Source organism: Cydia amplana, chromosome 8 (assembly GCF_948474715.1).
Source record: "Cydia amplana chromosome 8, ilCydAmpl1.1, whole genome shotgun sequence".
Taxonomy (NCBI): Eukaryota; Metazoa; Arthropoda; class Insecta; order Lepidoptera; family Tortricidae; genus Cydia; species Cydia amplana.
In genome coordinates, this window is record NC_086076.1 from 8,093,265 (window position 1) to 8,117,366 (window position 24,102).

Consider the following 24,102-nt stretch of genomic DNA (forward strand, 5'->3'; position numbering starts at 1 on the left):
TTAATAGTAATAATAAAAACTTTATTTATAACGGCTAAACATTTAGAAGACTGAAACGTGTTTATAATATAGTGCATGTTCGAGAGTTCGTCTGATTCCTGATTTCGGTCTCGACGGTCGCGGTCTCTTCTACTTTGTGCACGGACTGCTCGGCGTGATCGATGCCCTTGTGAACGTTTTCTGAAAAAAAAAAAAACAAATAAGTGAAACGTTCGTTATTTATGAACCACTACCTAAAGGCCCCAGTACACAATGGGCCATCGCCGGCCACTCCACGGGACGCATTTATGCGTTAGAGGGAGCAAGTGATATTGCTATCTCATTCTACCGCATGGCTGCGTCCCTTAGAGTGGCCGGCGATGGCCCATTGTGTACTGGGGCCATAGAAGGTAGCATCCTATAGAAGTGGTCTACGCGTGCCTCCGTGAGGGACAAAACATACGCAATGCGACGCTATGATTGGTCGAATTTATTTGTTATGGTGGGCAACAAATGAATTCGACCAATCACGGTGGTCAATTTACGGTGGGGAATAAAAAAAGATGTGAGACTGCGACAAGGACAAACAATAATAGCGCTTTCGCTGCTACTCCTACCACAGAATAAATAATAGTACTAAGTACAGAAGACTCACTCTCTAACTCGCCACGCGCGGCTTATGGCTTTCCCCAAAATTGGGGCCGAACGGATGTACTTTTAGCTACATGTGGCAAAGCGACGAAATCGCGGAGTGAGACACGCCTGCGCCTACTGAAAGATACATAAGTCTATCTCGTTCTGTCAGTTATCCCCACCACTCATGCCCAATCCAGTTTAATATTATTAAATTCATGACTGGGGCCTTAACAATAACATGCGTAAAGCGGACAATGCTGTACTCGTACGACCAAGGAAAGCGACCGAAAGAATAATCAAACTAAAGAATTGCATTTCGTTTTCATTACTTACGGGAGTGTGTTAGTGTGTGCAAGGCTCCGTGGAAAAAAATACGGTATATGATAGTACGTTAATAATTCTATGTTAAACTAATAAGTAAATGAGACACAGTGCTCGGTGGAAATCAAACAGATCTAGGTTTACATACCTACAACACTTTCTTCTATAACTTTCCCCTTGCCCATACAAGAATTCTCCTTGTCTCTTATGTTCTGAAAAATGCGGGCAAATCTTCCTTTCTCGGCCATTTTATTGACCACAACATCGCTCTCCTCGTTTTGTCCTACATCGTCATTATCTATATGGTCTTCGCTCCTTAGTATGGGTAGCACTGCTTGTGTTTTAGCCCCCTTTCCTGCTTGAGGGCTAGATTTATCCGATCCACACGGAATCGTTTCATTCTCCGACTGGCCAGTCTCGCTTTTTTGGCCATCGTCGCTATGTTTGCTCAAATTTGGGCTCATTTGAGACAAGTCCGGTATATGGAGCAATTCTTGTAAAATAGGAGATTTCGGTGGTGGTGAATTTGCTACTTCAACGATTTTGTCGGGTATTTGTAACGCCTTTTTCATGTCGTCTATTTTAGGAGTTATTTTTGCTTCAGTTTTCTTTATAACATCTTCAACAACCTCGATTTTCTCATGAGCTTTATCTGATGCTGCTTGATACGCCTCATTTGCGGCTGCTTTGATATTATCTGTTGTTTCTTTCGCGTGTTCCTTTACTTTTTCGACTGTGTTATCCAGCATAGTGTCCATAGTCTCCATAGCATGCATTGCTTCAGCTTTAAGAGCGGACGTAGTGGAATCTAATTCGTCTTTAATATCCTCAATACCATGTGTGCTTCCATTGTCATTCTCAAGGTCGTTTATGTTTACAATATGCGATCCACTCACGTTAGCTTCCAGCGAATCGATCGATCCGGTTTCATCGACGTTTCCATTGATGTTATCAGTGTTTACGTCGACATTAGAGTTGGTAATATCCTCCATGGTGTGCAGTTCGTCTCCTTTGTTTATGGGTACTTTTAGGGGTGGTAATTCCGTTAGGGATACGAGTCTGGTTTCTTCGCTGACTACGTTAAAGTCGTTATTGGTAAAGTCTGCGTTGGAACCCTTGGTGGCGGTGAGTAAAGTGTGGCAGCCACCGCAGGCCACGTTGTCGACAATGAAACCATTCATGGCGGTGACCCGCTTCGGCGAGTATTGATTGGACTCGTTTGAATTGCCGTCATTGTCGTCTAAACACAACTTGTTGTGCCTGGACTCGCCGCAGGTGTATAGGAGGCCGTTATCTAAAAAAATATTGAGTAAAAATTACAATCTAGTTACCTAGGTATTCGTAACCTATTTAGATAGGTAGGTACTAACATTAACGCAACTTTACTGTAGGTAGTGGAAGTTTTCCCAGAGGCGTACCAATTTATTTATTATTACTTATAGACCTGTAATGCAATAATGCCTAGTTTATGTATGTAGGTATTACAGTAGGTATTAATCTTTAAGTTACGTTTTATCGATAAAGCGATAAAGATTGTAGGCATAATGTAATGTGCACTAAATATTTTGTTATGTTATTTTTTATAGGGGATCCTAGCCTAGCATCTATAGTTTCAGGGTACCTTACCCTGAAACCTATGCATATGCCTTACTTAATTAAGTAGAACATATATGACCTAACAAATTAATAAACTGCTTCCCGGTTGATTAGCGTTAAACATCGTATCCAAAGTTATAATGTGGCATTAGTTGTAAAGTATAGGAATAGGTTTTACGGAAAAGATAAAAAAATTAATGACTTGAGTTCTATTAGTTACTTTTAGACGTAGGTATTAAACGACAAATTTTACGCTTTTCAAATCTATGGTTTAAAATCTAAATATAACAAATATAATATAAAACATACGTAGTAAACTATTTAGTTGTTTCTAACGAAACCCTATTGCTTTTCGTTACTGCTGTTACCTTCTAAATGTGTCATGACCTACATTCAATTCAAGACGCAACTTTTATATTTACCAAGGTCATTAAGCAGAAGCTTGAAACCCATTTACATTATTTGAAATACTTGTTTTTACATGTTTACAATCCCCGTAGCTAAGGTTATTAACATCCTTGAAGCAATTACTTACGCACGAGTATAGTGTACCTAGTGTATACCTATTACGTCTTACTAGTTACCTATAACATACATTCGTTAGGTGTATTGTTTTGTGACGTAGCTATGCGTAGTTGGGTATAAGTAATATACAGTAGTAGCACCAGTGGCACCAGTGACCAGTGACCGTCCGTGTATCCAAGAAAATAAGGGTAGGGCCTGGGTAGGGTAGGGAACTGATCTTCTAATACGGCAATATTGTGCAGTTACTGGACAGGATTGCAAGAAATCGGCTTCCTACTTGTGCCCTTATTTTCTTGGATAAAAATTTAAGTGTCAGATTACTGGTTCCCTGTTGGTCATTGGTGCCATTACGTTCGGTAAGTATAAGTCACTAAGCAATATTAACATAACTCACAATCAGAATAGAGTTCAACACATGTCTAATATTGAAAACTAGTTTCATATAATATAGAAACTTAAAAACCTTTCAAAACGGACGATATAAACTAGTACCTACTACAATGTTATGATACTACCCAACCCAACTTTTTAAATCAATATAACTTTTTCCACAAAATATGTCCACTGTTCACAAAGCAGCCGTCAATACTGGCTATATCAATTTGTTACCCTTGACGGGTGGAGTGCCTAATGGCCAGGTATCATTTTGATGGAATCGAATGTACCAAAATAGAAGTAAGTAGGCATGTACTGACGGTGACGTCCTTGCAAGGTATATGTTTAAGTGCTCGTTGCTTTAATGAAATAGAGGCTATGTAACATTTGAATGATTTGATTGGTTTGTCATTAGGGTCGCTGCCACGAATTTAATTCTCTTTTACTAACCAACCAATAAGTTCAAAACATGTGTGGTAGAATGATCACATATAACAAATGTATTTAAGCAAAACTTACCCGTAACAAATGCCGTATGCATAGCTCCACACGCGACCAATTTCAACTGATATCCCTCAAACATTTTCTCCATGTCAATTTCCGTTGGCTCAGCCAGAAACTCTGTTTCCTGGGGCATTGCTAGCTGTCCTTTCTCATTAGACCCGAACGCCAAGATTTTCGTCTCGTCCATAGACAGGAGGAAAGTGTGGCAAGCCCCGCAACACGCGCTCTTGATAGGGATGTCAAGAGGCAGGACTTCGGGCACGTATACAGTGGTCGCTGTGTTTGGGATGCCGAGTTTTTGGTTTTCGTTGTCTCCCGTCACGAAAACTGCACCTTGGACTAAAATTAAGGTTCGTTATTAGATATAAACTACCAGTACTTAAATAAAAGTTGTATTGTAACAATCGCCATTCATCGATTTGACCCAATTTATGTGGGATCCTCCTTGTGGCATAGGTATGGTTATGTTTAGTATTCATATGGATGGGATCAAATCGCGTGACTTTAGATGTATAATAAAAACAGCCGATTGTATTTTCTATCTCCTTTTGGAAGTCATTGTAACTAGGGAAAATTATATAGGTAATTTTCTATAAACTTAGGTCATGTGTAAATTACAATGTTAAATAAAATTGAACTTTACGTACTTGTAATAAAAACCGTGTGGTAGTATCCGCACTCGACGAAAGCGATTTTCTCCATGAACTTGAGTTCGGTGAACTTGGTGGTCGATCTCGTGTCTTCGCTGAGCCCGAGCTGCCCTTCGGTGTTCGAACCACATACGAACACTCTGCCGTCGTCTGAGTTATAACATAAAATGGTGTAAAATCAATTTGCTAGGCTCATATTAATCTGGCCGTCTAGCAAGAGTTGCGTTAGACTGCTGTTAGTGCTGTTAGACTGCTCCTGTTTCTTGCCTCTACTTTGCATGAACTGTTACTGTACTGATTTTGTCTTAATAAATGATACATACATATCTCGGCCTCGACTCTTAATAAGTTTGTGCCCGTAAAAATACCAGTAATAAAAACATTTTGACCCATTAAGTGTCGCTTGCGGGTATTACCAGTGAGTATAGCTGTGTGGTTGCTCCCTGCCGACACCTGTCTTATGTTGGGCTGGTCTTCGACCTCCACGTACTGTGGTACCGTGTGGTGCTCCAAGTCGCCGGTACCCAGCTGTCCCTCATCGTTGCAGCCCACAGAGTATACTGAGTTGGTGTCTGAGAAACAACGAAGGGTGAAACAGGGTAGCAGGGTAGGTTACTTAGCTGTGATATGTAAGAGGCAATTAAAATATAAATATTGGCACAGATAATTTAAATTTGTAGGAACCATTGGGATTGAAATCGATTACTCTTGTGAGTGACAATGAAGGTGACTCTTAGCCTTTAGCTAGCTACATAGTCGCAAGGTACGAACATGGCACAATGGGGCTTGGCTTGAGCCAATTGATTCACGTTTGCCGCACCACCTCCTTGTTACCGAGCCATAGCTGTCTTTAGGTGCCGACCAAACATGAACCCTTGCCCATTTTCCGACAAAGTTCTTGAGGTACCAACCTGTAACGAAGACAGTGTGCGCGCGACCGCAAGCCACAAACATGGCGCGATGTGGCTTGAGCCATTTAACGCACGACGGCCGCGTCACCTCATCCTTGTGGCCGAGACCCAGTTGCCCCCATGCGTTTCCGCCGAACACGAACACTCGCCCATTTTCTGACGAAAACGATTTATTGGAATTATAATCATATTGTTTTGGCTTGCTTACGCCATCACCCGCCCATACGGATGTTGACGTTAACAGTTACACCTTGGTTACACCTAGTAAGTTAGTCGTTAGGTTGTAAGTATAGGATTTAAAAATATTCTAATAGTACCTAATTATGATGGCGATGAGATGCTATGAGCGCATTAGGCAGTCTACATGAACCGATAATAAATTATATGAGCTTATAATTAACTTTGCTTGATCTACTTTCGAATCTTCTCAATAAATTCAATACCTATTTATTTTTGATGAGTCATACGAGTATCTACAAATGTAGTAAAAGTCTAACTTAGACTATACTCACGGCATATGACGGCGCTATGCTCGTCACCGCAAGAAATAGCGACGATAGGATCATTCTTTATAAAGAAGTGGCTCGGCTCGTTGTCGGCAAAGTGGGACTTGCCGAACGTGAAAACGGCGCCCGTATCTGCAAAAATAAAAAGGACTAGAAGCAGAAACAGGCGAACAGCTTTAGCGTTAGGGTTTGCTCCCGGTACTGAGTTTGTATGGCGAGAACCGGGAATTCCCGTTTCTCGCCATACAAACTCAGTACCGGGAGCAAACCCTATTTAGCGTCTTGAACGTCTTGATTAGATAAAAGAAGTGTTCTTTATTTTACAACGCGTAGGTAAGTACTTAGGGCCCGGTAGCTAGTGGACATTATATTACTAACGTCAATATTTACTACATATTTACCGTCTATAAATGTTTGCTTAGAAAATTTACCTAGTTTATGACGGCCGTAACTTGGACCTAAAGGTCTCTGCCTACTACACCGTATCATACCATGTCCGTAGTAGGAACGTGTCAGGCAAAACAATATTCTTAGTATTAATAATTTTTAAGAAAAAAAAACCGACTTCTATGCGGCCCGGTGAAAGATTATTGTAGATGGTGCGCTATGTAGAAAAGGAGGTAAAACCACCCACTTTTCTAGTAGCATTTCGTTTCTGTAAGGCTCGCAGTTCTAACCTAACCTAACCCACTTTTGTTCGGTTCTGTGAGGATAGCAGTTCAAACCTAACCTAACCCACTTAACGGCGCATGCGGTGCGGTGTACGGGGGTTTGAGCGGGAGGGGTTTGGCCTCATCATACTTTATACCTACATTTTATGGTAGGTAATCATAGTAGTTTGTTTAGTTTAGGTATCATAGTGGTTTTCCGGGTCAAGGTCTGTGTCCGAGTCCGGGTCCGAGTCCGGGTCTAGTCCAGGTCCGAGTCCGAGTCCAGGTCCGGGTCCGGGTCCGAACCGGATCCGGGTACGAGGCCGGATCTGGATCCGAGTCCGGGTCCCAGTCCAAGTCAAAGTCGAAATTCGAAATCACCAAACATGTACTATGCGTCGTTGAAGAGTTCTGTTCTGATCATCATCAGCAGTTCCAGTTCATCAAATGCGACAGTTTTTAATGTTAATGCTTTATTTTATGATGAAAATACAGAAAATTCTATACGTGTGCCTTTAAGATTTGAGGAGTTCCCTCGATTTCTCATGGATCCCATGTTCAGAACTTGAGCTTGACATAAATATGGCTTAAAAACCTAACTGGCTTAACAAACATAACGAAAAGGAAAAATCGCCAAACGCGAGCTATGCGTCGTTAAAGAGTTTCGTTCTGGTCATCATCAGCAGTTACACTTCCTCAAATGTTACTTTTTAAATGTATATGTCGCAGGGAAATGATCAAAACAGAGATTTGAACAAATCTCTAAGGGATATGATCAAATCACGCAGGATGTTAAAATGGCGAATCCATATCATCATTTCCCTAGAAAAATTCAGTCATTTGACCAAATCACTGACTCTGTTTAGTGAAAAGACAAAATCGGCCAATAAACGCGAAACGCTTTTTCATTTCACTAGATTTGTTTAGGAATTTGACAAAATCCCTAACCACGACAGTAAGTTGACGAAACGAACTTAAAAAGTCAACTAGTTTTATCATTTCGCTAAACAAGTTTAGTGAAATGATAAAGTCTCAACTGGAAGATAGTACCTATATGGTGATTTGATTAAATCTCTGAACAGTTTAGTGAAATGACGAAAGCAAGACAGAATACAACAGTTTACTCTACAGTTAAGCGATTTGATCAAATCTCTGACTGTTGTATTCTGTACTTGCTTTCGTCATTTCACTAAACCTTTCAGAGATTTAATCAAATTACCATATAGGTACCATCTTCCAGTTGAGACTTTATCATTTCACTAAACCTGTTTAGCGAAATGATAAAACAAGTTGATTTTTTAAGTTCGTTTCGTCAACTTACTGTCGTGGTTAGGGATTTTGTCAAATTCCTAAACAAATCTAGTGAAATGAAAAAGCGTTTCGCGTTTATTGGCCGATTTTGTCTTTTCACTAAACAGAGTCAGTGATTTGGTCAAATTACTGAATTTTTCTAGGGAAATGATGATATGGATTCGCCATTTTTAACCGCCTTCAAAAAAAAAGGAGGTTCTCAGTTTGACCCGTATGTATGTATGTATGTATGTATGTATATTTGTTCGCGATTATCTCGCGTTTGGCTGAACCGATTTTGATGCGGTTTTCAGAAAAGTGTTTCTTACATTCTGGAGAAGGTTTTAGTATACATAGATCTGAGCTGATGCTGAACCCTGGCTGTACCTAGTGGAACTCAGGTTTGGTGCAGCATAGGCTCACGCTGTTTTGGTCATCCGACACGCCTTGATGAGCACTTGGGAGAGCAGTACCCAAGATAGGGCTGATGCTGAACCCTGGATGTACCTAGTGGAACTAGGGATGTACGTAGTGGAACTCAGGTTTGGTGCAACATAGGCCCACGCTGTTTTGGTCATCCGTCTCATCTTGATGAGCACTTGGGAGAGCAGTATCCAAGATAGAGAGCTGATGCTGAACCCTGGCTGTACCTAGTGGAACTCAGGTTTGGTGCAACATGGGCCAACACTATTTTGGCTATCCGTCACATCTTGATGAGCACTTGGGAGAGCAGTACCCAAGATAGAGCTGATGCACCAAACCACCCTGGCTGGCAGGGTTCACCCTGGCTGTACCTAGTGGAACTCAAGTTTGGTGCAACATAGGCCCACGCTATTTTGGTCATCCGTCACATCTTGATGAGCACTTGGGAGAGCAGTACCCAAGATAGAACTGATGCACCAAACCACCCTGGCTGGCAGGGTTCACCCTGGCTGTACCTAGTGGAACTCAAGTTTGGTGCAACATAGGCCCACGCTATTTTGGTCATCCGTCACATCTTGATGAGCACTTGGGAGAGCAGTACCCAAGATAGAACTGATGCTGAACCCTGGCTGTACTTAGTGGAACTCATGTTTGGTGCAACATAGGCCAACGCTATTTTGGCCATCCGTCACATCTTGATGAGCACTTGGGAGAGCAGTACCCAAGATGGAGCTGATGCTGAACCCTTGCTGTACCTAGTGGAACTCAGGTTTGGTGCAACATAGGCCCACGCTATTTTGGTAATCCGTCACATCTTGATGAGCACTTGGGAGAGCAGTACCCAAGATAGAGCTGATGCTAAACCCTTGCTGTACCTAGTGGAACTTAGGTTTGGTGCAACATAGGCACACTTTGTTTTGGTTAACCGACTTGTCGTCGTTTGCCTATGTTGCAGAGGTCCACTAGGTGGGTCGATGAACTTTTTTCTAACTGCCTTTAAAAAAAGGACGTTCTCAGTTTGACCCGTATGTATGTACGTATGTATGTACACACATACATACGTACATACATACGGGTCAAACTGAGAACGTATGTTACGAACGTGTGTATGTTTGTTCGTGATTATCTCGCGTTTGGCTGAACCGATTTGGATGCGGTTTTCAGAAAAGTGTTTGTTACATTCTGGAGAAGGTTTTAGTGTACAGTACATGGATGGTTTGAAAAACCAATTGGACCCGGTAGGTGGCCATGCTATCGGTATTCGGTATACCTACCAACAAATTTATGTTGCTAAAACCGATTTAGATAAAATAGTGGGAGTGGGAGTCGGACTCGGACTGGGACTGGGAATGGGAGTGGGAGTGGGAGCAATATACATACAAATCGTTTAGCACCAAAACGTCATATTATGTGTGTCGCGAATGTCGCGATTATCATCGAGTTAGGCCATCACCAACATTAGTAGACTAAATAGAGAGCCTAACAAACTAGTATTTTAGCCCAAAACCTAAAATAAATGAAGTACCTACCTATCACTAAAAAGTAAAAAATAAAATAAAATAAATAAAAAATAATTAAAAAATTAAAAATAAACAAAAATAAAACCAAAATAAAATAACTTAATATAATATCTTTTTTAAAAAAAGGGAACCGCCTTCAAAAAACCAACCCACTGAAAAGTACAAAATAATTTTTATATGGCACCCCTTTACGTGTCCAGTCCCTATCCCACGGCGTAAAGCAATTTTTTGCCAAAAAGTAATTAATACCTAATAATAAGAAAATTAATAATCATCCGGGTAATTACTTAGTTTTTGAAGGCGGTGCCAAACCAACAAAAACAGTCTTTACTACCAATCAGAAAAACAATACGAGTACGTAGTACTTAACCTACAAGAACTAAATTAATGAGTAAACTAAGTATGTATTTATAATGCAAGTAAGTGCAGCGTTCTTCGTTGTATAAAATATCGGTTCTCAAAAATGTTGGTTTGGCACCGACTTCAAAAACTAAGTAATTACCCGGATGATTATTAATTTTCTTATTATTAGGTATTAATTACTTTTTGGCAAAAAATTGCTTTACGCCGTGGGATAGGGACTGGACACGTAAAGGGGTGCCATATAAAAATTATTTTGTACTTTTCAGTGGGTTGGTTTTTTGAAGGCGGTTCCCTTTTTTTAAAAAAGATATTATATTAAGTTATTTTATTTTGGTTTTATTTTTGTTTTAACATCCTGCGTGATTTGATCATATCCCTTAGAGATTTGTTCAAATCTCTGTTTTGATCATTTCCCTGCGACATATATGCTTAATTTGTTGATTAAAACACAACAATCACTATATGTATGCCTTTAAGATTTGAGGAGTTCCCTCGATTCCTTATGGATCTCATCATCAGAACTCGAGCTTGACAGAAATGTGGCTTAAAAACTAAACTTGCTTAACAAACATAACGAAGAGGACAAATCGCCAAACGTGAACTATGGGTCGTTGAAGAGTTCTGTTCTGATCATCATCAGCAGTTCCATTTCATCAAATGCGACAGTTTTTAATAAAAATGCTTGATTTTCTGATGAAAATACAAAAATCACTATACGCACGCCTTTAAGATTTGAGGAGTTCCCTCGATTCCTCATGGATCCCATCATCAGAACTCGAGCTTGACAAAAATGTGGCTTAAAAACTTAACTTGCTTAACAAACATAACGAAGAGGACAAATCGCCAAACGTGAACTATGCGTCGTTGAAGAGTTCTGTTCTGATCATCATCAGCAGTTCCACTTCATCAAATGTCACGTTTCTGAATGTATATGCTTGATTTGTTGATAAAAACACAAAAATCACTATATGTATGCCTTTAAGATTTGAGGAGTTCCCTCGATTACTCATGGATCCCATCATCAGAACTGGGTTTTGACCAAAACGGGACCAATCTGTATGCATATACATACAATCAAAAAAAGAATTTTCAAAATCGGTCCAGTAATGACGGAGATATGGAGTAACAAACATAAAAAAAAATAAAAATAAAAAAAATAAAAAAACACAACCGAATTGATAACCTCCTTCTTTGAGATTTGGAAGTCGGTTAAAAAGTATGAGACTATGCCCACTAGCCCGTTCCGTCACCGACCATACCCGTAGCGTGCCATGCACGGACCGTCAAAAATTGTCGGCGAGGATATTTTGCCGTGCCGAACCGCTACGTGCACGGCACGCAACGTTGCCAGAACGGTGCGTGCAGGCGGCGAAACGGTGATCATACGGGTTATCACCGCGTATGGTGACCGTTTTAAGCCCGTTATAAACGCGTTGCCGTATATGTTTCTCGCTCTTGCCAGTATGATAACTATTCGCTCGCTCTTTCTGACGAGTCTGGCTTTCGGGAATAAAACGCGGGGACTAAGGGGATGAAACGCGGATGCTACGGGGATTATAGGCGAATGCTATGGGGATGATACGCAGTTACTACGGTCACTAAACCCGTTATGCACGGATATGAAACGATGTGGACACGGTGTAGTGGGCATAGTAGTCCGTGTCGCGTTACATTACGTGCCTGATACGTTCCTACTACGGTCATGGTATGATACGGTGTAGTGGGCAGTGTTTATGCTTGACCTATTTCTTTACTTCGTCTAAGTTTAAAGATAGAGTAATTACAGTATAGGTACGTCTAGTAGCTTTCAGCAAACATTCCGAGCAGTTTGATCTATGTTACGAGCACACAATCTACAATTAAGGCGAATTATTAGCTATTTCTGTCTATGACCTATAGCGCCTTGAATTTAATTTCCTCTTTTCTTTATATAAGAGCTGTTTTACAAGGTATAGGTCTTGGCTGTTGAATTTATAAATGTTATTACCTATGTATTTACAAGCAAACATTTTTTTCATTATGATGTAACTGTAAATGTAGATTAGATTCGGGAAAGAGCCCTTGAGGCCTACCTACTTACAGAAATAGTACATTACTGCAGACGCCGGGAAAGAAGGGCTTGCCGGTTGAGTAGGTATAGCCGGCCGACCGTAGGGAGGCCGGATAGTGATACGAAGCCGGCAAGACCTTTTCACGGCTAGGCATGTATAGTGCTTTTCTCAAACATGCAATGAAATAAAAAAATACACCACTCAAAAAAACTAATTTATAATCTTTACAATATAAAAATCCAACTTCACAACAAAAGTTTTTTAATTTTCCTTCCAATCCCGCCATAATTGTTTTTTTTTTACGGAAGTCGTCCGTATTTCGCGTGTGTAGTGTTCGAATAGACCTTATTAGGGCCATTATACACAATCTGATAATAAGAATCTCAATTTCTATAAATAAAATAAAGCAGAGGATTTTAAATATTGTCTATGGTATCTGGTGACTTACGTATAGACAAAATTTTAAATTTATTCATCAACACATTGAATCATACAGATTCGTATTGTTAATATCAGTACGTTCGTGTATAACAGGCGTTAACACGGATATTTTGGTCCGATAACCATTCATTCACTAAAAATAAAAAATAAAATATAATTCGGCTGTTTAGCCTGTTCATGGACACATACCCCATGTTTGCATTAGAATTTAAAAAAAAAATTACTTCCCGGCCTAGGCCTTCAATTTCGTATGAAATTCCTTTCCAGTTCTCTGAAGTTGCTCCGCCCTAAACGTGATACTTCGAAGCCTGATATAACGCCCGGAGCGACGACATTTCATTGCATGTTTGAGAAAAAATATTTAAATCGTGAATTTTGAGACACAAACATAATTACACTCGGCTCTTTAACATATTTTAAGTCGAGGTCAGCTTAAAAATAATCCTTAATAAAGCTGGAAAACAAACAAATTGTTGTGACCTGGCAGCCCGATACATTGGTTGGGTATAGAGTAGTAGGTAAGTACTAACTACGTAGCTTTTTTCTCTGTCTGACGATCTCACGTCTTCCCTATTTAGGCAAACATGTGTAAAATTAATTAACATTTCTTAACCGGTATGCTGTTGGGCATAAAAATGGCCGCCGTTAAATTCTGGATGATAGGAATCTGATCAGATTACAGCGTAACCCGGCAAGGTCGCCGGAAATTATGGCTCACGAACAAAAAGAGCACTTTTGTTCCAAAAAGAATTCTCATTCGCAATGACGTCATTTACGGCGTGACGAATAATGTAACTTAGAAGTCTTAAGAGTTAATAATGGCTTTATGGCACTGTATTTATAGACTGGCAGTTTTAGTACAAAATTCTAGATGTATCTTAATGTTTGTGTTGTGTTTAAGTAAATTTTGATGAGTCAGTAGGTAGAAGTAGGGTAGATTATTTATGTAGATAAAGTCGTCAAGCCCTTAAGTTGTTAGTACCTAGATACGCAATTTATGAAAGTAGGTAGGTACACTAGGGTGGGTCATTTTTACTTTTTTTTAATTTATTAGGGGGCACAGTTAAAAAAAGGTGCCATTTGGTAACTAATTATTGCACGTATTTTTATTTTATTTTTAGCTTTAATTTTACTGCCTCCGGATTTTAGTTAAAATTTTTGTTAAATGTATGGACATTGTGAAAAAAAAAATTTTTCTATTTGAGTACTTTTTTATTTATTTATGGCTCTGAACCTTTACCATGCTATTTCGAGATAATAATGGTATAACTTTTTAGCTAAGGTTTGAATAAAGAGACGATACATAAATATACTCCGCAGATCATACAAAATATAACAATATTTATATGAAAACTTTGAAATTGATCCGGAGGCAGAAAATGAATTTCGATTACATAATAATTTGAAACACTGTTTATTGGCATTATTACGCAACTTTTTGTAACTGTGCCCGAAGGATAACTAATACTTTTTTTTCTCCATACACAAGTGACCCACCCTAAGGTACACATACATCGTGACATTTCATATTCATTTATTAGTGCAAAAATGTATTGCTCGGTTCTAGAAAAAAAGAGTCGATATTTTATTTGTTATAGGGTTTGCTCCCGGTACTGAGTTTGTATGGCGAGAACCGGGAATTCCCGTTTCTCGCCATACAAACTCAGTACCGGGAGCAAACCCTAATTTGTTATCAAATTTTCCTTTCGCGGGATTTTGTAAGATTTTGAACACACTCAATTTTAAAATTGTACTTTTTTGTCCCAATTAGGTACCTATATCTATTGTATGAATATAGTATCATATTTTACCTTTCTGAATTAGCTTTTTTCAAGCTCATTACATTAAAGATCTGTAGGGGCACCAGGCCAGTAGGGTAAGCTGGAACAAATTTAAAGGGTTCCGTGTATTAAAAAAAGGAACACTTGTTTCTCAGACCATCTTAATTACAGTCTAAGTAATTGTCTTTAATAGGTGTATGAAAAATTTAAAATACTATGTATATGTAGGTAATCTACATATTTCCGCTACATACCGGGAAACCTATGTTATCGGCTACGACGTAGCGCGTGACGTAGCTCAGCGGTGAATGACATTCGGCCCGATTAGAACTATGCTTATAAGAAGTCACAGCGGTACGATTCTGATCTGTCAGTGTTTTTTGGTTGAAGAAGTGTTTGATAAGTTTACTATCAAAAAATACTACGCGTGCTACGCTGCGGCCGAACTTCGTAGCAGCGTTTTCCGGTATGAGGTACATCGGGACAATAAACTGGTACTTAAAGTTCAATAATTCAGTCTTAAATTTACTCTTCTTTATTAATGACCTAACAGGTTCAGTTCCAACAAAAAAACAAGTTACTATTGGTCTAATAGGTACGTCGGTCCAAATTACTGATGTGCCTAAGGACACATTCCAAAATTGCGAAATGTTTCGGAAATTTAACGTAGGAAAAATTCTGAAAATTTCTTGCATTTTTGTATGAGAATTGAAACTTTCCAATTTTAAATTTAAATTTCCCATATTTCCTAGTGAAAGTTTCATGAAATTTCCGAGAATTTATAGAATTTTATGGAAACTTTCCGCAATTTGCACATCTGTAGTCCAAATTATTATAATCCAAAAAACTCTCCTGAAAAAAATGTTCTTTATTTATGTATGGTATGAGAGGTATGAGACACGTCAAGGTCTGTGAAATCACTTAAGGCCACTTATAATAAACGTTTTCTTATGATAATTTTATTACGTTTGAATACATGATAAGTAATTTATAGTTGGAGCATAGCCAAATAACCAGTTGAAATAGCCACGCTAAGTAATAACTGTTGATACTTTTATATAATAAATGATACTGGTCAGTCAGAGGCATTCCATTGTTCAGTACATTTTATTATAAGCTGGATGACCGCGCATTGTATAGGTAATAGGTACGTACCACCAATAAACATTTTAGTTGGATCTTTTTTTACGCAGTCTTCGCTCAGCTTAGTAAAGAGCATCAGTTATCGGCTATATTTGCTTGGTACTGATAGGGTCTTAACTAGCTACAAAAATGGACTAAGAACAACAAGTACAAGAATTTTATTTATGTATAGTCGTCTAACGTCGTAGTTGGCTACCATTGGGGGCGGGGCGGTGGCATGCGAATCGGACATTACCATACGTAAGGCGGTGTGAATTATATGTTCGTAGTTATAATAAAATACTTTACATTATCGCAAGACAAATGCAACAGCTCTAGTAGCTTAGTGATAAGGCTTACAGCTTCCAAACCAGAGGTTGTAGGTTACTTAGAATTCAGTATAAAGACCCGCCGTGATTCTTCTCACTTGATGGAAAAGTCGCCAATAACATGCTGAAATGGGGTACACTACATAATTCCGAAATATTTTATGCCGAATTTTAGAATATCGAATTTTATTATTCCGTTTTTTAAATGCTCGACCCATCAAAATTCCGACTGTCGTAATTACGAACGATGAAAATCACGAAAGTGTATATTTCCGAATAGCAAAAAAGACGATTTTTTTAAATTCCGAACCACATAATTCCGAATATAAAAATTCCGATAGTGATAAACCGCGAATTTAACATTTACGATTTTTGAAATCACGAATTCCGAAATGCCATTATTCCGAAAATTTGAATTCCGATTCCACGTGACTCCTATTTTAAATATCCCCATTTTTTAAATTCCGAATTTATCGATTCGTGCTCCGCATCTGCTCCGGCGCTACGAGCAAAGCAGCCCCTTCGCCCTTGCGTATCAAAGCGCAGGCACAATAAATGCTCGCCTTCGCAGCTTCGGCTTGCTGTTTGCTTCGTGCAGTTTGTTTTCGTGGGTTCGCAGTTCTAACCTAACCTAACCCACTTTTCTGGCAACAGTACGTTTTCTTGGGGGTCGCAGTTGTAACCTAACCTAACCCACCTTTCAGGCAACGGTTTGTTTTAGTGGGGTCGCAGTTCTAACCTAACCTAACCCACTTTTCTGGCAACAGTTCGTTTTCTTGGGGGACGCAGTTTTAACCTAACCTAACCCACTTTTCTGGCAACAGTTTGTTTTCGTGAGGTCGCAGTTCTAACCTAACCTAACTCACTTTTCTGGCAACAGTTCATTTTCTTGGGGGTCGCAGTTCTAACCTAACCTAACCCACCTTTCAGGCAACAGTTTGTTTTCGTGGGGTCGCAGTTCTAACTTAACCTAACCCACTTTTCTGGCAACAGTTCGTTTTCTCGGGGGTTGCAGTTCTAACCTAACCTAATCCAGTTTTCAGACAACAGTTCCTTTTCTTGGGGGACGCAGTTTTAACCTAACCTAACCCACTTTTCTGGCAACAGTTTTCGTGGGGTTGCAGTTGTAACCTAACCTAAGCCACTTTACGGCAACAGTTTTTTTGTTGGGCGCTACGGGCATCTACGGAGCATTTGCTCCGGCGCTACGGGCATAGCAGCCTCTTCGCCCTTGCGTAGCAAAGCGCAGAGCACAATGTGAGCCGAAGTGGATGAGGCTGGTCGCCTGGCGACCAGCAAGCCGAAGCTGGCTTTTTGCATACACTCTAGGGGTAGGACAGACAAGACGACGTGGATAGTGGGGTGCTCCGATTGGGATTTTGGTTAGTTAGACTTAAAAAAGTGCATTTAAGTCTTATTTTGAAAATCACGAATTTCATTATTCCGAGTTTACAAAAGATCGAATTTTTGAATACCGAATTACTTTATTTCCGATCGGTCAATGATTTTTCGGAATAGACAAATTCGGAAAAAATATTTTCGGATTTTTTCTAAATCGGAACTTTAAGCTTTCGTCCATGTGAAAATCGGATTTTAAGTATTCGGAAATAACACAGTCGTGATTTTCTTCTTTCGTGGTTTTCAAAGTCGTAATTTCGATATTTCGGACATATAAAAAATCGGGATTATGAAAATCGAGGTTATGAAAATCGGAAAAACATATTTCGGAATATTTGGGTGTTCCCGCTGAAATGAGGTCATTTTGTGGCCCTTTTTTTTCTACGTTTTTATTATATGTATGTAGATAAATACTCTCCTTCCGCTTCCGTTTATAAATAACACAACTAACGATATTAAATTTGATGGTAAGTTTTTTTTCGAAGGAGGAAAACATCTCGAGGTAACGGGATTAATCTCAATAATGCCCATCTGAAATCAAATTGCAGCAGCTTTCGTACCTACCTAATATTCAGTGTCTGCTGCGCCCAAGCGTGTGTGAAGCAAAACTTACTAGAGTTAGACCAAGCTACGTTGGTAGCGATTTCGATAGCCCAGACGGTGCAAGTGTTAATTTAAACGTCAAACTTCTATGATAAGTATTAATATCTGGGTGACCGAGCTTCGCTCGGAAAACATATAAAAACTCGCAAATGCGCGTTTTCCCAGAGATAAGACCTAGCTAGATCGATTTCTCGCCCCCGAAAACCCCCATATAGTAAATTTCATCGAAATCGTTAGAGCCGTTTCCGAGATCCCCGAAATATATATATATATATATATATAAATAAACAAGAATTGCTCGTTTAAAGGTATTAGATTTAGATTTATGTGTAAGAATATTTATCCCAACTTATTTACAAATGTACCTACTTCGTGTTCTGTTTAGTATTTGTAGCTGCAAAATAAAATAGTGTCACTAATACTCAAACTCACTATCAAAACAATCATTAGATAGGTACCTATACTTGGTCAACCAGATCTTGACAGTAGAAAAAGGCGGCAAATTTGAAAAATGTAGGCGCGAAGGGATATCGTCCCATAGAAAATTTGAATTTCGCGCCTTTTTTTACTGACAAGATTTGATTGACCAGCTATATGTTACACATTTACAATAAAATAAATTGGTCTTTCATGATTACAAAAATGTTAAACTGGGGTATTAAGCGGGTCAGCAGGTAATAAATGTATGTCACGATACACGTTTCCAATATCGTATTGTTTTATTTTACTAGAAGCTAAAAGCCTATATTAAAAAAAGAAATCCTTGACATTAACGTAGTCTATACCTACGTTAATGTCAAGGATTTCTTTTTTTAATATAGGCTAATAGAAACTAGTTGTTGACGATAAAAAATACCCATTAAATAATGAGTACTCATCGGATTTCGACAAACAAACCAAATATATATTTTTTTAATGAATGACACAATTAAAAAATATCTATGTATTTTAAATTTCGCGGATCAAATTGGCGAAAAGTGTTTGAAAATGGAACACAATTTCACCTGGTATGTCATCGGTCATGGCGTCGTGTTGAGCGTTCAGTGCGAGGTTTCCATGGCGGATCGACCGGTCGACCGCGGGGTGACGACTGACCGCTGGCCGCCACGTGCCACCCTTGCTTTGAAAACCACCACTGTTGTGTACATGGAAATAGTTCCACTGGAAATAGGTTACTATTAACGGAAATTTCATTCTTATCCTGATTTACCTGAGGTTATTTGAAAATTCTAGTTATTTAGATATTATTAAAATGACGAACCAAAGTCTTTTGAGGCTTCTCTAGCGTTATGAGGTAAATTCATATATTATGAATTTCATATATCTTAACATAAGTAAGTATATTATACCATTTTACGCGGTGGCGCCTCTTTCTTTAGCTTTCAATTTAATTATCTTTCAATTTTCTATCTGCGAGATCCTGTAATTGGCTTTGTGCTGTTACCTACATAAGATTGTGTAATATTTTTATAGCTGTTGGTACTCCTTAAATTAAATAAATAAGCTTAATTTAGAAATGGCGCTAGTAAGTATATTAACACTTATTGTTCTTGAACACACTTGTTTCTATTAATCTATAAATATCTGGGAGACCGAGCCTTGCTCGGAAAACATATAAAAACTCAAAAATGAGCGTTTTCCCAGAGATAAGACCTAGCTAGATCGATTTTTCGCCCCCGAAAACCCCCATATACCAAATTTCATCGTAATCGTTAGAGCCGTTTCCGAAATCACCGAAATATATATATAAATAAATAAATAAATATATAAATAAATAAATAAATATGCAAGAATTGCTCGTTTAAAGGTATTAGATTATAGTTCTATAACGCACTAACGATGTTTAAAATGTTAGTTGTCTAAAATCGTTATTGACAGTGAAGTCTATTCATAATAGTTTATTTCTTCGACAAATTATGACGGCTGTGAAAACAGTAACCAATTTCGAATGAGCCTCTTTCCCCTTCGACATAATTACGAAACTTGGCCTCAGAGAGCTTTTTATTTACATATCTAGGGGCCTATGTATGATGGTTACCTGTAAGAAAATAGGTACTAACTATTTATATGTATAGTGGATGGAAAATGAGTGTTGTTTTGAAGGTGGCGGCCTGTCGGTTGTTTTGAAATTTTTTATAATTAACTATTGACTCATTACATTTAATCATTTGTTTTATGATGGTGAGTCATAATCATAAAATCTAGTAGAGTACTATAGATAGTACCTACGTATGAAAATATGAACCTGAATTATTATATGTACGGGGTCGTCCATTAATTGCATCACACAAAATTTAGATTTTTTTCACCACTTATATTTAAACGAAAGTTTTTATCGTTGTACGAAGAAACTAGTTCTTTAACATTGTATTTTTTTCTTTAAAATAAAGTATCTTTTTCTTTTCTTCTAAAAGTAGGTATATATAGTCACCTTAGTGCTTAACTCGCATAACACAGGTAACTACCTACACTAGGTAGACATGATTCATTTGTCACTGGTCACGGTCAGGTTCGATCAAGGTTAGCTCAGTAAACTCTGACTAATGGGCGATGAAAGTGGTAAAAGTCACATGCATCTCACTTAATACTTTCAGTGGACACAGCCTTGACAAAAGAATTGATTTTTGCATTTCCACAATGAGTTTTCACGCATGCACCTTTTCCCATTAGGGACATGGATATTTTTATATATGCACTTGTTAACTTCGGAAATTGACATCATTTAGGTGTCCACTTGGCCTTAACCTGTTAAGTACATGACTGGTTATTTAATTCAAATCAGTTAAACTGACGTGGTATAGTTGTTAACGTGACTGTTACTAGTCTCCATATACGTAGAGAACCTTGATAGGAAGTTATTTCCGCTGTCAGAGCAGTCTGTTCTTGGTTAGATCAATGTACAGAAAGGTTAGCCTAACTAAATATATGCAGAGCTGGTGAACATGAAGATTTTTAGGCATAAGCGCTTTAAAATGTCGAAATAGTTTGACTACCTACCACGCGAAACCGTTATACCTAGAACAAGAAACAATTAATTAAAGAGTTCGTAAACCCTAATTTTAGTTCATTAACATATGTAGGTAAACGACTCGGCTGAGCGTATTCTTAATAAATTCGAGTCAAGTCGAGGCTAATGTCTTGGATTGGCCAGCGGGCTACCACCCCTATACATATTTAAAGAGAGAATTGCGTGGAACGTTCAAATGCCAACGAACTGATATCGAAAAAGATGTGACATTGGTACAATACATGGTCAAACAGAAGTTAAACTTTTGCTTCTAATATTATGTGGATAAGTTGGTTAAATAGTTTTTTGATTACTTCACTTCTTATACCTATAAATGACAGATTATATAGTTTAATAAATGGTATATTTCTCTATTCTATCGTTCAAAATATTGTTATTGTATGTATGTAAACACTTTATTGTACATAAGACAGGTTAAGATACAATTAAAAGAAAGTATACAATGTACAAAGGCGAACTTATCCCTATAAGGGATTTCTCTTATTGTTATTGTTTGTTATTGTTAAAACCACGAGCGACATTGGTACAATACATGGTCAAACAGAAGTTAAACTTTTGCTTCTAATATTATATGGAGAAGTTGGTTAAATAGTTTTTTGATTACTTCACTTCTTATACCTATAAATGACAGATTATATAGTTTAATAAATTGTATAGTTCTCATTTTCTCAGTTTTCAATACTCAGCGATAGTCGCAATAATCACCGGTAGGTATATCAAGTATGTAGATAGGTATACCTAGTTTAGTAGTTATTTTTGTTTTGGTACCTACAAGGGGGCAAAGTTGTTGTGCTAATATTGATGTTACCCAAGCAAGCGAAAGATTACAAAATATTCAACATACTTTTCACTCCCTCCTCACAACAAGATTACACACATACAAGTTACACACTCCTCTTTCATTCCTAAATAATTCCAGTACGGATATGATGGTCGTTCTTGTCTACGTGACAGCGTGATAAAATGGTGTCCGTCACTTTCTTTCCCACGGTGTTAAACAGTGACAGTTATTTTATCACGTGGATAAAGATGGATAAAGCTATCCATAATAGGCTGGCTGTTCTTATGTTTAGTATAATTATAAATTTTATTACTGGTAACTCGTGATGATCATGACCCCCGCGATACAGGCCATGCCTAGTGTGGGGTTCACTTCACTGTAACGTGCCTGCTAAACTTTTATTATGAATAATAAGTTTTTGGCAAAAAATAATTTTTGGTACAAGCTTTTATCGCTGACTGTACTTTTCTTACCACAGACAACTAATACTCATCGAGACAATTCTAAAAACCCCTAACACAATTAGGTTGCGTTGTTTCATCACAGAGTTCCTATGGCCACCTCCTGTCTCCATCATCAGATCAGTTCGACAGTACCATATTATTATATTGTCATCAGAACTACATACAGCTGCCAATTTTCATGACGCTACGATCCTTGGAAGATGGTTAAATTAGTTACCTTAGATTCCATTACCTGTTAGTTACATACAGGTCGAGAGTTCCTATGGCCACCTCCTGTCTCCATCATCAGATCAGTTCGACAGTACCATATTATTGTATTGTCATCAGAACTACATACAGCTGCCAATTTTCATGACGCTACGATCCTTGGAAGATGGTTAAATTAGTTACCTTAGATTCCATTACATAGTTACATACAGGTCGACCTAATAAAAGCTTGTTCAAAATATTGTTATTGTATGTATGTAAACACTTTATTGTACATAAGACAGGTTAAGATTCAATTAAAAGAAAGTATACAATGTACAAAGGCGAACTTATCCCTATAAGGGATCTCTCTTATTGTTATTGTTTGTTATTGTTAAAACCACGAGCGCTTAGAGAGTAGTCCGAAAAGTGGAATCTTGATCGTTGCGAGTTACCATATGCATGAATCCGAAGGACCTACCTGATACTGAGGGTAAAATGACAGATAAACTAGTACTTAGGTACTTACCTAAATAATATAAGTAAAGAATATTGAATGCTTTTTGTTAAGAACGAGTCGTGCCAACTTCTAGTCTGCCCTTTAGATCAAGTATGGTTAAATACGAATTTACGAATTCTAAAGGTAATATAATGGGGATGATGACACATGTTGAATTTTATAACAAAATCTAGTAAAATAGATAGCAAACGAGCAATTTATCACAAGAATGTGGATATTAAAATAAAATATTGAAAAATTACAAAATTACAGGACCTGAAAGTTTAAAAATTTCAGTTTTTTTTTACTTCCAAAAACGATAAAAGTAAGGGTACCATTCGATTCCTTATATTTCATCCAAAAAAATATTGTATAGCAACTATATACATAAACGCAATATTTCACCGACAAAAACGCAATTTTCTTGTTTTGTCCATACTACAAGATGGGCGATGACGTCACGGCCTCTGGCCGTTTTGTATAGGGCGTTTCGCGAGGGAAGTGCGACTCGACAGTCCGACGACTTTGACTACAATTTCTGACTTTTGTGTTACTTTAATCATTAATGCAATGGGTCCCATATAGACATTTGATCCTAAAAACAAACCCGATCGATTGATACCATAAAAAAAAATTAGTCATGTAGCCTATTGTCTCAGGCTTTACTGTTTCATTTTATATGTATTGTGTACCGCTTAACACCGAGTTATATCATTTATTAGGCGTTTTCGTGATTTAATAATACCATTATGGAAAATATAAAACTCTGGACATCTACTTACGTGTTACGTGTTAGGTTCCTAAATAACATATCAGTTTAGGGTTCCGGACCTTAAAATTAGAAATTTGAATCCGGTTTTGGAAAACGACATTTCGGAAAAAGGGAATATTAGCTAAATTCTTTGATTTATTTAAATACCCGTTATGAAACCAGTTTCCATAAAATAAATGGTGTTCAATATGACTAACGATCAATTTACTTTATAACGCCATAACATCGCATTTTTATAACCTATCAGTAAATAGTAAAATGAATGATAGCGATCAGCGTATTCGCGTGACGGTGGTCAGTCAGGGCATAGAAGTACTTGCTGCCAACTATCTATTCTGGTAGAGAATAAATAAATATTGCAACTATGTATGTTGTTTGCTTCCTAAATACATAATAGG

General features: G+C 38.1%; 1 protein-coding gene across 1 annotated transcript; it reads right to left on the bottom strand.

Moving 5' to 3' along the window:
- LOC134650036 (uncharacterized) lies at positions 1-19,177 on the bottom strand. Its single transcript, XM_063504860.1, has 8 exons — positions 18,979-19,177; positions 6,010-6,135; positions 5,498-5,653; positions 5,003-5,158; positions 4,584-4,736; positions 3,952-4,275; positions 1,085-2,230; positions 1-180 (listed from the first exon to the last, which is right to left on the bottom strand). Exons 1-8 carry the CDS (start codon positions 19,166-19,168, stop codon positions 62-64), a joined length of 2,370 nt encoding a protein of 789 aa, XP_063360930.1. The 5' UTR covers positions 19,169-19,177; the 3' UTR covers positions 1-61.
- Positions 19,178-24,102: the final 4,925 nt, after the last annotated feature.